The sequence below is a fragment of the Centrocercus urophasianus genome, unplaced genomic scaffold, assembly GCF_019232065.1.
Source record: "Centrocercus urophasianus isolate 14NV4802_14NV808 unplaced genomic scaffold, USGS_Curo_1.0 seq_10, whole genome shotgun sequence".
In the NCBI taxonomy this organism is placed as follows: Eukaryota; Metazoa; Chordata; class Aves; order Galliformes; family Phasianidae; genus Centrocercus; species Centrocercus urophasianus.
In genome coordinates, this window is record NW_024884142.1 from 3,632,043 (window position 1) to 3,646,711 (window position 14,669).

At 40.9% G+C, this 14,669-nt stretch overlaps 2 protein-coding genes across 2 annotated transcripts in view; both read left to right on the forward strand.

The window, feature by feature from the left end:
- Positions 1-10,204, forward strand: part of WDR35 (WD repeat domain 35) — a 37,289-nt gene extending 27,085 nt beyond the window's left edge. The window contains exons 20-27 of the mRNA XM_042826039.1: positions 1,754-1,900; positions 3,035-3,167; positions 4,066-4,176; positions 5,239-5,403; positions 6,326-6,460; positions 7,219-7,375; positions 8,091-8,331; positions 9,553-10,204. Coding sequence (XP_042681973.1) covers positions 1,754-1,900; positions 3,035-3,167; positions 4,066-4,176; positions 5,239-5,403; positions 6,326-6,460; positions 7,219-7,375; positions 8,091-8,331; positions 9,553-9,700 — 1,237 coding nt within the window. The 3' untranslated portion in view covers positions 9,701-10,204. The remainder of the gene's footprint in view (positions 1-1,753; positions 1,901-3,034; positions 3,168-4,065; positions 4,177-5,238; positions 5,404-6,325; positions 6,461-7,218; positions 7,376-8,090; positions 8,332-9,552) is intronic.
- Positions 10,205-10,368: 164 nt separating this feature from the next.
- On the forward strand, positions 10,369-12,137 carry TTC32 (tetratricopeptide repeat domain 32). The gene is made up of 3 exons (XM_042826050.1): positions 10,369-10,496; positions 10,575-10,735; positions 11,835-12,137. The coding sequence occupies exons 1-3, from the start codon at positions 10,372-10,374 to the stop codon at positions 11,960-11,962; spliced, it is 414 nt and encodes a 137-aa protein (XP_042681984.1). The 5' UTR covers positions 10,369-10,371; the 3' UTR covers positions 11,963-12,137.
- Positions 12,138-14,669: the final 2,532 nt, after the last annotated feature.

A 14,669-nucleotide genomic window follows, 5' to 3' on the forward strand; every position in this document is an offset into this window, starting at 1 on the left:
TTCCTTATGTGAACCAGAGCATTCCAAATCATCTGAAAATTCTGAGCTGCTCTAGGTAGTGCTGTTTTTTCTACATGTTTTTAGAAAATATTTTGTAGATGTTTCCTCTGGGAATCCAAAAATACCAAAGTCTTACAACTAATATTTAATTTATGCATTGTTGCTCTCAGCTAGTTGCCAAGTAGCACTCTTTTGAATTACGTGTACAAACAGTGAAGTTTCTGATTAACGTTAATCTTAGGAGAGACAGAAAGGACTGTGGGCCAGTGGAATTTTTGCTGAGGAATGAAAAGAAGAACAAAACTAAATGACAGTATTACTGAAAATTATAAATTAATGCTGAGTAACAGGGTTGAGCACTGTGTTCCTCATTGTCCTTTTTCTGTAATAGCAGCAGTTGTGTAATGCAGCCTGAAGCTGATGATCAGACATGAAAAGACACGTGAGTCACTTAGAATCACCAAGGTTGGAAAAGGCCCACAGGGTCACCCAGTCCAACCATCCACTGATCACCAATAGTTCTCACTAAACCATGTCCCTGAACACAGTGTCCAAACTTCTGAACAGATGAAATGTTTAAGCTTTGATTAATGAAGTCATGAAAGAAAGGAAAGGGAATGTTGGTGGAAAATGTCATTCTTCTTTTATGATGTAAGAATGAGGAACATCCCTCTTCCCCAGTATGAAATGCAGAAGGAGAAAAAGCAGAAGCTAGAGAAAGGTGCATGTTAGATCCTAGTGATGGAAAAGTTTTCATGTATTGAGCCCATGAGAGTATGTTGTTCTGGAGAGGTGGAATGTCTTGTAAGACCTTCACTTGCCCAGAAATGTTGATTTCCAGAAATGACATATTTCTTAACGTGTGACTGAGGAGATATTTGATTCCTTTAGGAGTGTAGGAGGCAAAGGCAGGCCTTGTTGTTGTTGTTGTTGATTTCTTCAGCAGTAGAATGTCTTATTCTCCAGCTGCAAGCATGCAATTCCGTATTGCCCTGTGTTCCTACACACCACTAGAAAATTCTTGACGAAGACCTACCATAGATTAGGCTGAAACATATTTTTCAAACGCATTTGAAATGTTTTTGATAGAAGTTTTTACTTAACAGACTGTACTGATTTGGTATCTCACTATTCAGCTCACTGGTAAATTTAGAGCATTTTAAAATGGGGTTGTGTCTCTCTCCCACTTATTTTCTATCCACATGCAGAATTACTGCATTTTCACACAAAACAGTTTCAGTGTTACATGGTAGGAAAAATATGCTAGACAGATACAGAGTGGGTCACATAAATATGCACGAATAATACAAAGGAAAGATTACTCCCAAGTCTTTTTCCTTCTTTCAGAGTCATCTTGAATTGACTCTCTGAAATGAACCTTGTTAGATGTCATCCTTCATCATTCATATTCCTTCCCCTTGGCCATTCCCTCCCCTTCTGCTTTTCAGCAGTGGAAGATGAAAGGTATACAGAGCAAGAGGAGACCTGACATTTGGCAATTGAATTGCCAACTGTAATTCAGTGTTCTTCATGCAGTCGTGTGACTGATAGGGAAGTGTATTTGCATGATGTAGTCTATGAGCTCTTTTGAGCTCATGTATTTACTTGGAACATAGTTTAAATTGCACGAGGTATCAGGGATCACTGTGATCACTGTGGTATGGATTATGAATGTGAAAATATTTTTGGAGCCTTGCCTCAAGATTTTTTGTTAGCTAATTTGCCTTTTCCTGCTGTTTTCTGTTTATGTCAGAGATCTTGCCATTGGACTACGAATAAAACTAGGAGATTGGTTTCGAGTTCTGCAGCTACTGAAAACTGGCTCTGGTGACTCGGATGATGCCCTTCTTGAACAAGCACACAATGCTATTGGAGATTATTTTGCAGACCGTCAGAAGTGGTATGTTCTGTATGTTCTGTAGGGGAGCTAGTAAGGAGGAAAATACAAAGGAAATGATAAATGACAAGACTTAAATTATGAGAAGGGACAGAAATAAGGAAAGTCAGAGTAATACATCGGATGATTCTGTAATGATGAGATTTAACGCCTTTACATCTGAGAGCTGTTGATCAGCTGTCTAAAGAATGAAGGAAAAAACAAATCTCAGTACTGCCAGAAGTCTGGTCACTTCAAAGAAGGGAGGGAGGAAAGGAGGGAGAGAAAACAAAACAAAAACCAAAGCAGAGACAGTGATACTAGCGTGGGTATGGAATATTAAAAAAACAAACAAACAGGAAGAAGGTACTAAATAACAGTGAATTTCAAATCCACAGATTTTCTAGAACATCTAAAATTAGGGGCATTTGAGAAGGTCCAGAGATCTGTCTGACATGGATATGTCTCCAGACATTGACAAAACTAAGTACTCATGAGTGTATTAAGAACTGCATGCAAATGGTATTTCCCCAAAACATGTTTTGCCATCAGGGACTTACCTGAGAAGTCATGTCTTAGTGGTTAATAAGTGGCAATGAGACCTTCATACACTTTCCTTGTTACTTTTTAAACTTACGTGTATTGTAAGCATCCAGAGCATTCTGCCAAAGCTCCACTAATTATTACAGTTATGCAAAATGCACTACTAGAAAGACTTTGTCCCAAATTAGTTAAAAGCTTGTGAGTAGATTCTGTAAGTTTATTTCTAGATAATATGGGCAATTAAGAGGTTGGTGTTGGAGGTCGTAGTGCTCATGTTTTAAAGTACAGAGGTGCTCAACTTTCAGTTTTGCTCTGAGTTGCTGGTGACTATCAGGCATGATCTGTGCAGATGTGGGAATACGATTTTCAGGTTCATTGGCATCTTAACCTTATGCTAGTCAGAAAATGAATCTTACTGCTACTTCAGCGTAGTGATTTCTGAAAAGTAAAACATGCAGTGCATTTTAGAAAAAGAGAAATTTTAGTTACTAAAGATCTTGAGCAAAGTTACCCATTTAAAAGGTCATTTTAAATTTACAGACACAAAAGGCTTACCCAGTTTGAAGTTTGGCTTATATGTCTGATTGTACCACATTCATGTTTTTTCTTTATTAGGTTAAATGCTGTACAGTATTATGTACAAGGACGGAACCAGGAACGTTTAGCTGAATGCTACTACATGCTAGAGGACTACCAAGGACTAGAGAATCTGGCTAACTCACTTCCAGAGAATAATAAGTTACTCCCTGTAAGCAAGAAGTATTGTCTGATTGTCTCATTGTCTTATGTTTAACTTTTTATTTGAAGTATCCCATCTTGGGAAGGAGCAAAACAAGGAATGCACTAATGACCTATTCAAGCACAATGATTCTACGTTGGTGTTGATCTGAAATATTACTGTTTTCATTCTCCATCATTCCATTATTGGCCACTTCCACAGATAGATCTGATTGGTCATCAGGCTCTGTGGTCACTGCTAAGTTACAGTTTGCTGGCATTTGTCTCTAAGATAGCTATGCTTCTCTAAGAATTTAATCCTTGTGGCTGGATCCTTAAGCTTTCATTTTGTCATCTAAGATACACTATTTTTTTTTCCTCCCAAATTCTTCCTGGTTTAACTTCTCACATGATAACTCTGGTAGGAATGCTAATGTGCAGTGAAGATTGGAGCTACCTTGCTGAAAGGAAGGAAATTCGTGACTTACTGTGCAATGGCTAATTGAAAGCTATAATATGATTGATTATTCCACAGTGCTTGAAAAATGTAAAACACACTAACTTAATGTCATTCAGTAGGTGTAATAAGGCAAGATGTTGCATTTTCTATTTAATCTGTAATAGCAAAGTTGTGTGAAGTGGACAATATGTAGTAAGAACACAGTCCTTCTAGTGTGATTTAATTAGAAAATCTTCAAGCAGTGTTTTCTTTAAATACAGAACCAATGTGTAATTCCAGAATGAGTGTGTGAGAGTAGCATGCTGCCTGGAAGACTTACAACTGCGCATGTTGTATTCACAGCATCCGTGCAACAACCTTCTTATCCAAAGTTTGGAATTGAACTAAAAAAACCATACCTGTTGTAGCTTCTATGCAATATAGGAAAAATATGGAAATTAATTTAATGTGGTGCTATTGCTTTTTTCAGGATATAGCTCATATGTTTGTAAGAGTGGGGATGTGTGAACAAGCTGTTTCAGCCTTTCTGAAATGCAATCGACCAAAGGATGCAGTAGATACCTGTGTACATCTTAACCAGGTGGGACAACAGTAGTTGATGTGCTTTAGCAATACCAGCTAACCATTCAGATTGTTATCCTACTGCCCAGTTAAATACAAATCCTTGTTAAGCATCAGATGATTCTTCAAGACTTCTGAAAAATTTATACTTTGATTCATAAGCCAGTTATTTGAAATGAGTGCTAGACCATCGAAAGAACAGTGGCATGTACATTTACAGCAGTGCTAAGTACATTCACAGCAATGCTCTGGTAAGCTCAGCATACAACAGTACGTGGCCTTGCGGCCTTTGTAGGGCTAGGCTCTGCTCCAGTCCGTGCTGCCTCCTGACGCAGTTGGGGGGAAAACTAGGAAGCTTCTGTATCTCCTTTCCTTCCTTCTACAGATACAAATTACTTGTGGCTGCACTGGGATGTAGCTGGAAAAGAGCTGGTCTGAGAAACTGTCAGCGTGTTCACAGATGGAGCTGTTCTCTAGTATGATTTGCTTGCACGTATGCTGTGTCAACACAAATGAGAGAAACTGAGGATGGCAATGAGGGAATCTGTGTGAATGTGAGGGCTGGTTAATGGTGGTGTTATGTGTACAATTTCCTACCTTATGGATAGCTATTGGATATGAGATGGAGCCGGGCTTCTTAGTGCTGCCAACTTTGTGGGCAAACACAGTAGCCAAACTGTTGAAGACAGGAAAATTCATGGACAAAAATGAGGTGTGTAGAAGTTTGCTTTGAGCTCATAGACTGACATGCTTTTGAGAGTCTGAGTTTCAATAACATCCAAGTGTTAAAATCCACGTATCCAACTATGAGCAGCAATGGTTTTGCAAAGCTTTTATCAAAGCAGAAGGAATTGTTTTCTGTGTGGTTTTGGACCAAGGTCCAGTATTTGTTTCACAAGTCTCCTGCATCACATGACTGGCAATGACGCTATTTGCTTGAATTCTACTTGAATTGTACAGTAGAGTCATTCTAAATAGTAATGAAGTATTGTGCACAGTTGTTGTGAACTATTCATTAGAAAGCTTGTTCTGAGAGTGCCTTGAAAAATGTAGATTCATCTTTGTTTGCTTTCATTTCTAGTGGAATAAAGCTGTGGAGCTGGCTAAAAATCACAATATGAAAGAGATTGGATCCTTGTTAGCAAGATATGCAACTCATTTACTGGAAAAGAATAAAATCCTTGATGCAATAGAACTCTATCGCAAAGCCAATTACTTCTTTGAAGCAGCTAAGCTCATGTTCAAGGTATTGCAGATTTTATTTTTATATCAGGTATCAAAAGCTAGTCCAAAAGCTCAGTTATTTCCATGCTATTTATTTTCTGGGGGGTTATCTTGTTGTTAAAAATGTACAGGAATGTACCATTAAAGAGGAACTGCCAGGATGAATCCATGTCTAAAGTTTAAGATATCTAGGGTAATTCCTTAAGAAAGAGATGTTCTCTTTAGCCAGTGATGAAGAGAATTTCAGAACACAGACCACCTGATTTGAGACCATCTCTTCCGAATGAGATGAACTGCACCTCAGGAAAGGTCCTTGTCTACTTGAAGGTGTATAGCAAGCCAGCCTGGATGCAATGTCTGCATTGTTTTATGCTGGTTTTATCTCTTTGTTTATAAGAATAATGATGTTGTGAAGTACCAGTTAAATGTTGGTATTTCTTTCTTCGATTGAAAAATGCTTTTGTGCTTTCAAGATGCAGATTTTTTCCTACATTTGGTTTACCTGAAGAGACTTGTGTACATGGCTTATAAAATCTGTAAAAGTGATATGCAGTTTTTATGGTAAATACATATTTTTCTGTATGTATGTTGCTTTCAAAATGCATCTTTCTTATTGAAGGCAATGTATTTCTTAACCTACAGTGTTGAAAAATATTTCTTTATTGTCAGCAGACATAATGGTGACACTGAAATTTTTGAATATCTGGCTTCACATAGTTGTTAGCTAAACAAATAAAGAATGATGTGCATTCTTCTCTGAGACATTCATTTATAGTTCTGTTTGCAGTCTAATTTATTGCACTCAAATGCAAAATCGTTTCTGGCATAAATTCTGAGGATTGTGCAATGTGTGGCTGTCCAAGAGAATTGTTATTTTTCTTGTACATGCATACATATATATGTATATATATCTACAATAAATTCCTTCATGTTGGATTTTTCAGATTGCAGATGAAGAGGCAAAGAAAAGAACAAAGCCTTTGCGAGTTAAAAAGCTTTATGTATTATCAGCTTTACTTATGGAGCAATGCCATGAGCAAATGCAGAATGCACAGAGAGGAAAAGTTAAAGGTTCAGAGGTAGTCTTTTCCTTTCTTGAGTTCTACACATTAACTCTTACATGCTCCCTAGTCAGAATAAATAAAACTGCCTTAGGTTATTTTTTAATAACACCCTTTCTTTCTAGAAGAAAGATTTTGTTTATTTCTTTAAAGCAAATGTACCACGAAAACAAACCATTTAATATACTGTTTTAAAACATTTAAATAACTTGTACTAATAGACATTTTTCTGCCTGAGGTTAATGTGTGTGTGTGTGTGTTCCTGAGATTTTCACTGCAACAAGAAAAATCATACTAAGGTTTTCTTTTCCTTTGAGAATCTCACTTTACTGATGTTTAGGAATAACTGTCAATCTCACAGTGAGATTAGTTCAAGTTGGCTATAATGTAGCAGGGAGACTACTCCAGATAGGGGGGAAGCAAATGGATGTGGTTTTTTTTTAATGCTTGTACTTTCATCTTTGTGTGCACAAATGAAAGAGTTTAAACAAAGTTTTAAGAGATCTGGTGTTGAAATGCAGTATTAATCCAAAGTACGCACTAGCCTGCAGATGTGCACATAATATATTTATACACATCTGCACCATATGTTCTGCTTATGCACTGTCAAAAATGCCCAACAGCGTTCATTTTAGGTCCGTGTATTTATATTTTCTCCAGTTAACACAAACAGTTGGTACAATCACCAAATACAGAAAAGTTCTTTTCATGTATCACCATTTCCCACTGTATCCGTTTTCTGTATAAAAATGACTTGTGACACTGCTTTGCTTCAGACTGCTTCAGCTCTGGCGGGTTTGCTGGAAGAAGATGTCCTTTCTTCAACTAATCGCTTTGCAGACAATGCTTGGCGAGGAGCAGAAGCTTACCATTTTTTCATACTTGCACAGAGACAGCTCTATAAAGGTTGTGTAGATGCAGCACTTAAAACAGGTAGGATTTCTTCTCTCAGCATGTAAAGAAACGGCTCTAATTTTACAGGCATGCACCGAGCATACTTTCATCTACAGTTCATACATTTTTCTGTTGTTGCTAGATCCATGGGATTTAAAACAGAGCCATGTATCAAACTGTAGCTGAATCTGGCTGCAGTCAAGATACTTGGAAAGTATGTTTTTGGATACAATGGAAATGTAACTTCCCAAGTATTACCTGGTTAAATTGGACAGTCTCCTTATACCTTCTATTGACTGTTTTGTTTTTTTTTTTTAAATTCATGTTGGACATCCTTGTAGGCAGCTTTTTAAAGTATCTGTGGGAGTTAGAGAAATAAATAGTGCCTTCTACTTGCTACAAATCTTGGAGGTCCATTTCAAATACTTCTACATGGTTTCTTTTAAAATTATTATTAATATTTTTAGAGTGTTTGAGGAAAAAGTGTGTCAACCTCAACAAGGCTCTTTCAGTTGCTGTTCAAATGCACTTGCTTTTCCTTTATTTCTGTTTATTTTTTTAAATATGTGGAATCACGAATGCAGGCTTTATAATGATGTCAGTGAAAAGACTGGTTTGTGTCGTCCAGTGGAATTATTTGCAGCACTAATACTAATCTAAATACTAATCCATAGTGACTGTTTTGTTCAGAAGCTTGCATTTCTCAGGAGATACGTAATGATGTCCTTTGGATTTTCTTTTTTTCATTTCTTAGCTCTTCATTTGAGAGATTATGAAGACATTATCCCTGCAGTTGAAATCTATTCTCTTTTGGCTGTCTGTGCATGTGCAAACAGAGCATTTGATACTTGTTCAAAAGCCTTTGTTAAACTAGAATCCTTGGAAACTCTTAGCCAGGAGCAAAGGCAGCAGTATGAAGATCTTGCTCTAGAGATATTCACAAGACATTGTCCAAAGAACAACAAAAAAACTGATCTGGATGATGTTCTCGAGAGGTGAGTTATACATGTATGATATAAAAATATTAACCTGTGTTTTTTTGTTTGTTTTTCCTGCTATGGTATGTTTGAGCAGTCTTTGCTCAAACCAAATACTGTGCAAGAATGAGGCAGGTGTTAGCCAGTTCATAGAACATAAAAAAATGCTTCGTTTGAGAGAATCATAGAATGGCCAGGGTTGGAAGGGACCTCAAGGATCACCAAGCTCCAAGCCCCCCGGCCACAAGCAGGGCTGCCAACCTTTAATATCATTTAATACCAGACCAGGCTGTCCAGAGCCCCTTCCAACCTGGCCTTGAACGCCTCCAGGGATGGGGCATCCACAGCCTCTCTGAGCAGCCTGTTCTGTTGTAATTTGGGGAAGGAAAATGTGCAGAGGGAACTGAGATTGTTGATGTTCCAGGAACTGGCCAGAAGGATGTAGCATCTTAATTTGAAATATACATGGACAGAGTACCTTTACTAAATATGTTATCATATATTATGTGCCATTGAGGTAATCATGTTACTGTGTTTACATCACCATTGTGGAATGATGCAAGTGTGAACGAGTTTAACCATTATGTGTACAGTATTCTGTGAATTACCTACATTGTGTGGTGAGAGATGAGTACTGCAAGTTAAAGGGTCAGGATATGAAAGTCATAAGATGTAATTCTTTGGAGTGACTGTACCCCAAATGCTGTCACTGACATCTGTTTCCTGCTGAAAGCCTGGAATATATGAGTATGGAAATTGCTTGTGAATCCATTTTATTTTCAGTGAGTAACATTTTAACTTTTCAGAATCCTACTAATAACTTTTATGTCGATTCTCCAGAGGAATAAATGCAGTAGTAGTGCAGGTGTTAACTGGACCTTACCTTTATATATCTTTCACTGCTTTTCTCTTAGTCATTGGGTCAGCTGGTCCTAATTTGTTGGCTGTACGGTTCTGCGGGTGTGCATTCCACTGTGTGAAAATTTACATACTTGGTTCTGCTAAGCATACACAGTTATGTGATGTAATAGCTAGTAAGAAGGAAGAAGCACATTCCTGAATAGAGAAGCAATATTTTGTAGGTGAACAGCACCACTTTTCAAAGTATCTGTAAGCACACAATTGAGACATAGTTAAAGGTATTTATGGTGTTTTACAAATTTATACATGTAGGGTTTTAAAATTTATTTTACTGTTTTAAAACCATGTTTTTTAATCTTTATGACTCTTCTTAAACAGCGGAGATGGGAAGCTTCCTGTATGTGTTGCAACAGGAGACCCTATCCTGGAGTATCGATTCTGGATGTGCAGTGTGTGTAAGCATTGTATGAAAGCCAAAGAAAGAAGCAATTACAACTTCTGTCCTCTGTGCCACTGCTCAGCGTAGTGGAGGACAGGACTGTGTGTTCCCAGTCTGTTGCATCTTAGGAAAAGACCTTCAAAAATCGTTATTTCTGTATGTATGACATTTCAAACCACTCTGCCAGTTCTGCACTCTCACAGATAGTGCCACTGCTACAGAAATGATTCAAAATAACAACCTTTCTTCCTCTGTATGAAAGGCTTAAGGTAACAGCATTCTTTGAGCCTAATTTCTGAATCATGCAAAGTGTTCTATTATATTTGAGCTCCTTTTCATTGTTGCAGTGCCATAGGAAATGATTGCATTTTGTTAAACTGGCCATTTTTCTTGGAGGGCACAATTCTTCAGCTGAAACCATTGTGATGGAATTATACACATTTTTCTACTACCATTTTCCTGAAGCGGCGTTTCTATTTAGCGACAAGCCTGCTATTTCAAGAGCCGCCTGTCCCGCATCCATCTTACTGCACAACGAACCAACGGCTTTATGTGTAGAATGACTTTATTAAATATTTTTCAGTTCTGACACGCGAGGCTCTTCTCCGTTCGTGTCGCGGGCCGCACCAGTCACCGCAGAAGCGGGGCGGCTCTCCTCAGGCAGCGCCACGGCGTGCAGCGCGGCCCTCCTTCCCACGCGCGCCCGTCCCCTCCGCCGCCCCGGAAGTCTCCACACAGCGCCGCGCGGGAAGCCCGCCATGCAGCGTGAGGCGGCGGCGGGAGGCTCGGCCGAGCTGCTGGCGGCGGCGCACGCGCTGTTCGCGGCGCGGCGGTTCGAGGCGGCGGAGGAGCTGTACGGCCGCTTCATCGCTGGGGGAGCGGGGTACGGCGGGGAAGGGAGGGGGTGGGTGCGGGGCACTACTCGCCCCACGGCCCTGACGGCCGCTCTCTCCCCGCGCAGAACCGGCCGCGATCTCGCCACCGCCCTCAATAACCGCGGGCAGATCAAATACCTCCGGGTGGACTTCGACGCCGCTATGGAGGATTACACGGCCGCCATCCAGAGCCAGCCCGCCTTCGAGGTGCCCTACTACAACCGGGGCCTGGTGCTCTACCGGCTGGGTACGGCGCCGCCTCCATGAGTGACCCGGGGCAGTCTGACCCCAGGCGGGCGGAGCGACCCGACCGCGGCCCTCGGTCCCGCTCTGAGCCGGGAGGGGCGGGAGCTCCGTCTGAGCTGGGAGGGGTTGTGATGTCTGACTGACGGCCCGGGCTGGAGAGCTCCATCTGCGGGAGCCTGGAGACCGACGAGCCGGGGAAAGATACCTGGAACCTGAGTGTGATGGGGCTGCAGCTGGGAACGGGGGTTGTTCAGAATGGAGGAGACCCAGGGGAGACCTTACTGCCCTCTGCAACTCCCTGAAAGGAGGTTGTAGCGAGGTAGGGTTCGGCCTCTTCTCCCAGGTAACGTCAACAGGATCAGAGGGAATGGGCTCAAGTTGCACCAGGGGAGGTTCAGGTCAGATATTAGTAAACATTTCTTCTAACATGCATATTTGGCACAGGCTGCCCAGGGAGCTGGGGGAGTCGCCATCCCTGGAGGTGTTCCAGAGCTGTGGAGATGTGGCACTGAAGGACGTGGTTAGTGGGCATATAATCATGGAATCACAGGTTGGAAAGAACATACAAGTTCATCTAGTCCAACCATCCTCCCATTGCCATTTCTACCACAAGCACTAAAAAACCGTATCATTGCTTCTCATCCAGATGCCTCTTGAACACTGCTAGGAACGGTGACTTCACCACCTTCTTGGGCAGCCATTCCAGTGCCTGACCACTCTGAGAGAAAAAGTTCTTGCTTATGTCCAACCTAAATCTCCTCTGGTGCAACTTGTGGCCATTTCCTAGGGTCCTGCTTGTTGCCTGAGAGAAGAGACCAAACCCCTCCTCACCACAGTCTCCCTTCAGGAAGTTGTAGGGTGCAATGAGGTCTCCTCTGAGCCTCCTCTTCTCCAGATTAAACAATCCCAGCTCCCTCAGCTGCTCCTCATAAGACTTGTGCTCCAGACCCCACAAGTCTGGCATGGTGGGGATGGGTGGGTGGTTGGACAAGGTGATCTTAGAGGTCTTTTCCAGCCTCGCTGATGCTATGATTAGGAGCCCTTCTTCTGCTTTATGACTACGCAGTTAACAGAAAGATTTTTTTTTTCTTTTTGGACAGGATGCTTTGATGAGGCCATGAAAGATTTCAGGAAAGTTTTAGAGTTGAACCCTCAATTTGAGGATGCTGCATTAAGTCTAAAACAGGCTATTCTTGACAAAGAAGAAAAACAAAAGCGAGGTTATTGAAGACGCGGCTAATGGTGTGAACATGTTTTACTGAACACTTAAGTGATTTTTGTCATTGATGGATGAAACAGAATCATTTATTTACGTTCACTATGCTCTACTGAAGAAACGTCATTCTGGGGTAAATAACTGAGAAATGTATTGTCATTTTAAAATAAACTATTTTTGGATATTGTTTGTGTTTTGGAAAAGCATAATTTTAGATCTCTGTGGGTCACTTGTCATTTTGTTCAGGAGCACCTGATATAAAGCTATTGGAAGGTCAGCAGCAGCTATCGAATTATGTTGTTCTCTTATTAAAGCTGTGATTCTGTCTTTTCTCTCATACTGTGTTAAATACCTTCATGGAGAAAAACCCTAGAATGGTTTGGGTTGGAAGGGACCTTTAAAGATCATCCAGTTCCAGCCCCATGACATGGGCAGGGTTGCTGCCCACTGGGTTAGGTTTCCCGAGGCCTCATCTACCTGACTGAACACTTCCAGGGTTGGGGCCATCCACAACTTTTGTTGGCAATCTCATTTAGTTTGATTAGGTTTAGGTTAGATATTAGGAGGAATTTTTTCACACAGAGTGGTGAGGCACTGGAACAGGTCACCCAAGGAGGCTGTGGATGCCCCATCCCTGCAGGCATTCAAGGCCAGGCTGGATGTGGCTCTGGGCAGCCTGGGCTGCTGGTTGGTAACCCTGCACATAGCAGGGATGTTGAAACCAGGTGATTATTGTGGTCCTTTTCAACCCAGGCCATTCTATGATTCTATATGATTCTATGATCTAAAACATTTACATTATTAAGACTGTGATTTGTGAAAAGTACTGTGACAATAATGAAGGTCTTACTGTTTGTCTACATGACAGCAGTTTGAAGCTAAAGGCTTCAGGGTGTTTGTGTATTAAGAAAAACTGCAGATCTTTTCAGGAGACACCAAGCGTACCTTTGATGATGAGTTCAGTCCTTTTTAAGTTCATTTAAGCTCTTTAGAGCTACTTTTATATTACCTAAAAAGGTAGCAGAACATCTTTTTGATCTCATTGTAAAAATATCAAACAGTCAGAGATTAATAATGGAATTAATAATGCTTATTAAAGTATAAAGGTTTTAAGAAAGGAAAGAATATTAGTTTGCCCTAGTTGACATTAGGAGAATATATATAAATAAATGGTCCTAATGATGATTCTCCTTCCTCTGACAATGTGGATGATCCTGAAGCCTGCACAGTTAGTGGTAGAAACATTTGGGTAAATTATTGGAGCAGATGTCAGTCTCTGAACTTCTTTGCCTTCTTTCTGTGGTTCCCTAGCAGTCATACCAAGAGTGCTTTCGGGTTTGGGATGAGTGACTAACAGCTGCAATGGGCAAATTAAGTAAATGTGATGCGTAATGACAATAATTTAACCATTTACAGTTTGGAATGTGGCTCCAGAAGTTAGTGACTAGGTTTTACAGAGATGAATTTTGGACTTTGTGAATATACCAAGCACACGCTCCATTTCCACTGTTGTATCTTGATGCTCTGTGTCCAAAATAGCACATAAGAATTTGTATTTTTCATGCCACCCCAGTCTCCAAAGCTGAGAAATCTTACCAGCTCATTTGATGGTGAGAAGGTGAGCTGAGACTATACTTGTCATCAAAATTGGTAAGGCAATATGAACAGTTGAATATGACCTCTGAAGTTCTACTTTGAGGAATTATTACCTAGTGCTGTGTGGTGGTCTGTCACTCACAGCTGTTGAAAACGTATCAAAAAGCTTAAGGACGTGTTTATTAACTTTCCTTGTCCTGCAAGGGTTCCTGTTTGTAATCCTGTTAAGAACTAAAAATCTAATGGAGAGCAGTCAAACTCTTTACACAGTGTTCCATATGCAATTCAGACAAATTTCAGCTTGTGAAAGAAGCCCGGACTGTTTACTTTGGATGCACTGCAACACTGAGGTGTGGTGGCTTTATACTTTCACGAGGCTTTAGGGGTTGTCTGTGCTCTCAAACTGCAAAGCTCTGTAGAGCATCTGGGTCAGTCCTGGCTGTCCGCTCCACCATGGCTGCAGTGTGGTACCATGAAGTCCAACAGGTGGCTGCTGCTAATGTGTGCTGACTGGCTTGTTGCTCTGGCCAGAAATGTTTCAGACATGAATAATTCACAGCTGCTATCCCAAGGTTTCCTACCTATAAACCTACTCTCCAAAAGCCGTTGATTCTTTCCTTCGCGTAGCCTTCACTGGCAGTTCCACGTAGCTGGGATTAATTTGGCAACAAGTAACTGTTCTCACCTGATCATAGAATCAGAATTGCTCAGGTTGGAAAAGATCTTGGAGTCCAACCACAACCTAACCATACTACCCGAACTCTAACAGCCCTCTGCTAAATCACGTCCCTGAGCACCAAATCCAAATGGTTTTTAAACACATCCAGGGTTGTGACTCAATGTGATTCAACCACCTCCCTGGGCTGCCTATTGCAGTGCTTAACAACCCTTTCTGTAAAGAAGTGTTTCCTGATATCCAACCTAAACTTACCCTGGTGCAACTTGAGGCCATTTCCCCTCATCCTGTCCCCAGTGAGAAGAGACCAACCCCGCTCTTGCTGGAAGCACCTTTCAGAAATTGGAAGAGAGCCATAAGGTCTCCCCTCATCCTTCTTTTCCCAAGACTAAACAGCCCCAGTTCCTTCAGTCTCTCCTCGCAGGGCACATTCTCCAAGCCCTTCAC

What these genes read in the sequence shown, in the direction of transcription:
- TTC32 (XM_042826050.1), top strand. Translation starts at nt 10,372, where the DNA reads ATGCAGCGTGAGGCGGCGGCGGGAGGCTCGGCCGAGCTGCTGGCGGCG. An exon ending in TTCATCGCTGGGGGAGCGGG is followed by an intron (nt 10,497 to 10,574) that starts GTACGGCGGGGA and finishes CTCCCCGCGCAG; the next exon opens with AACCGGCCGCGATCTCGCCA. An exon ending in CCTGGTGCTCTACCGGCTGG is followed by an intron (nt 10,736 to 11,834) that starts GTACGGCGCCGC and finishes CTTTTTGGACAG; the next exon opens with GATGCTTTGATGAGGCCATG.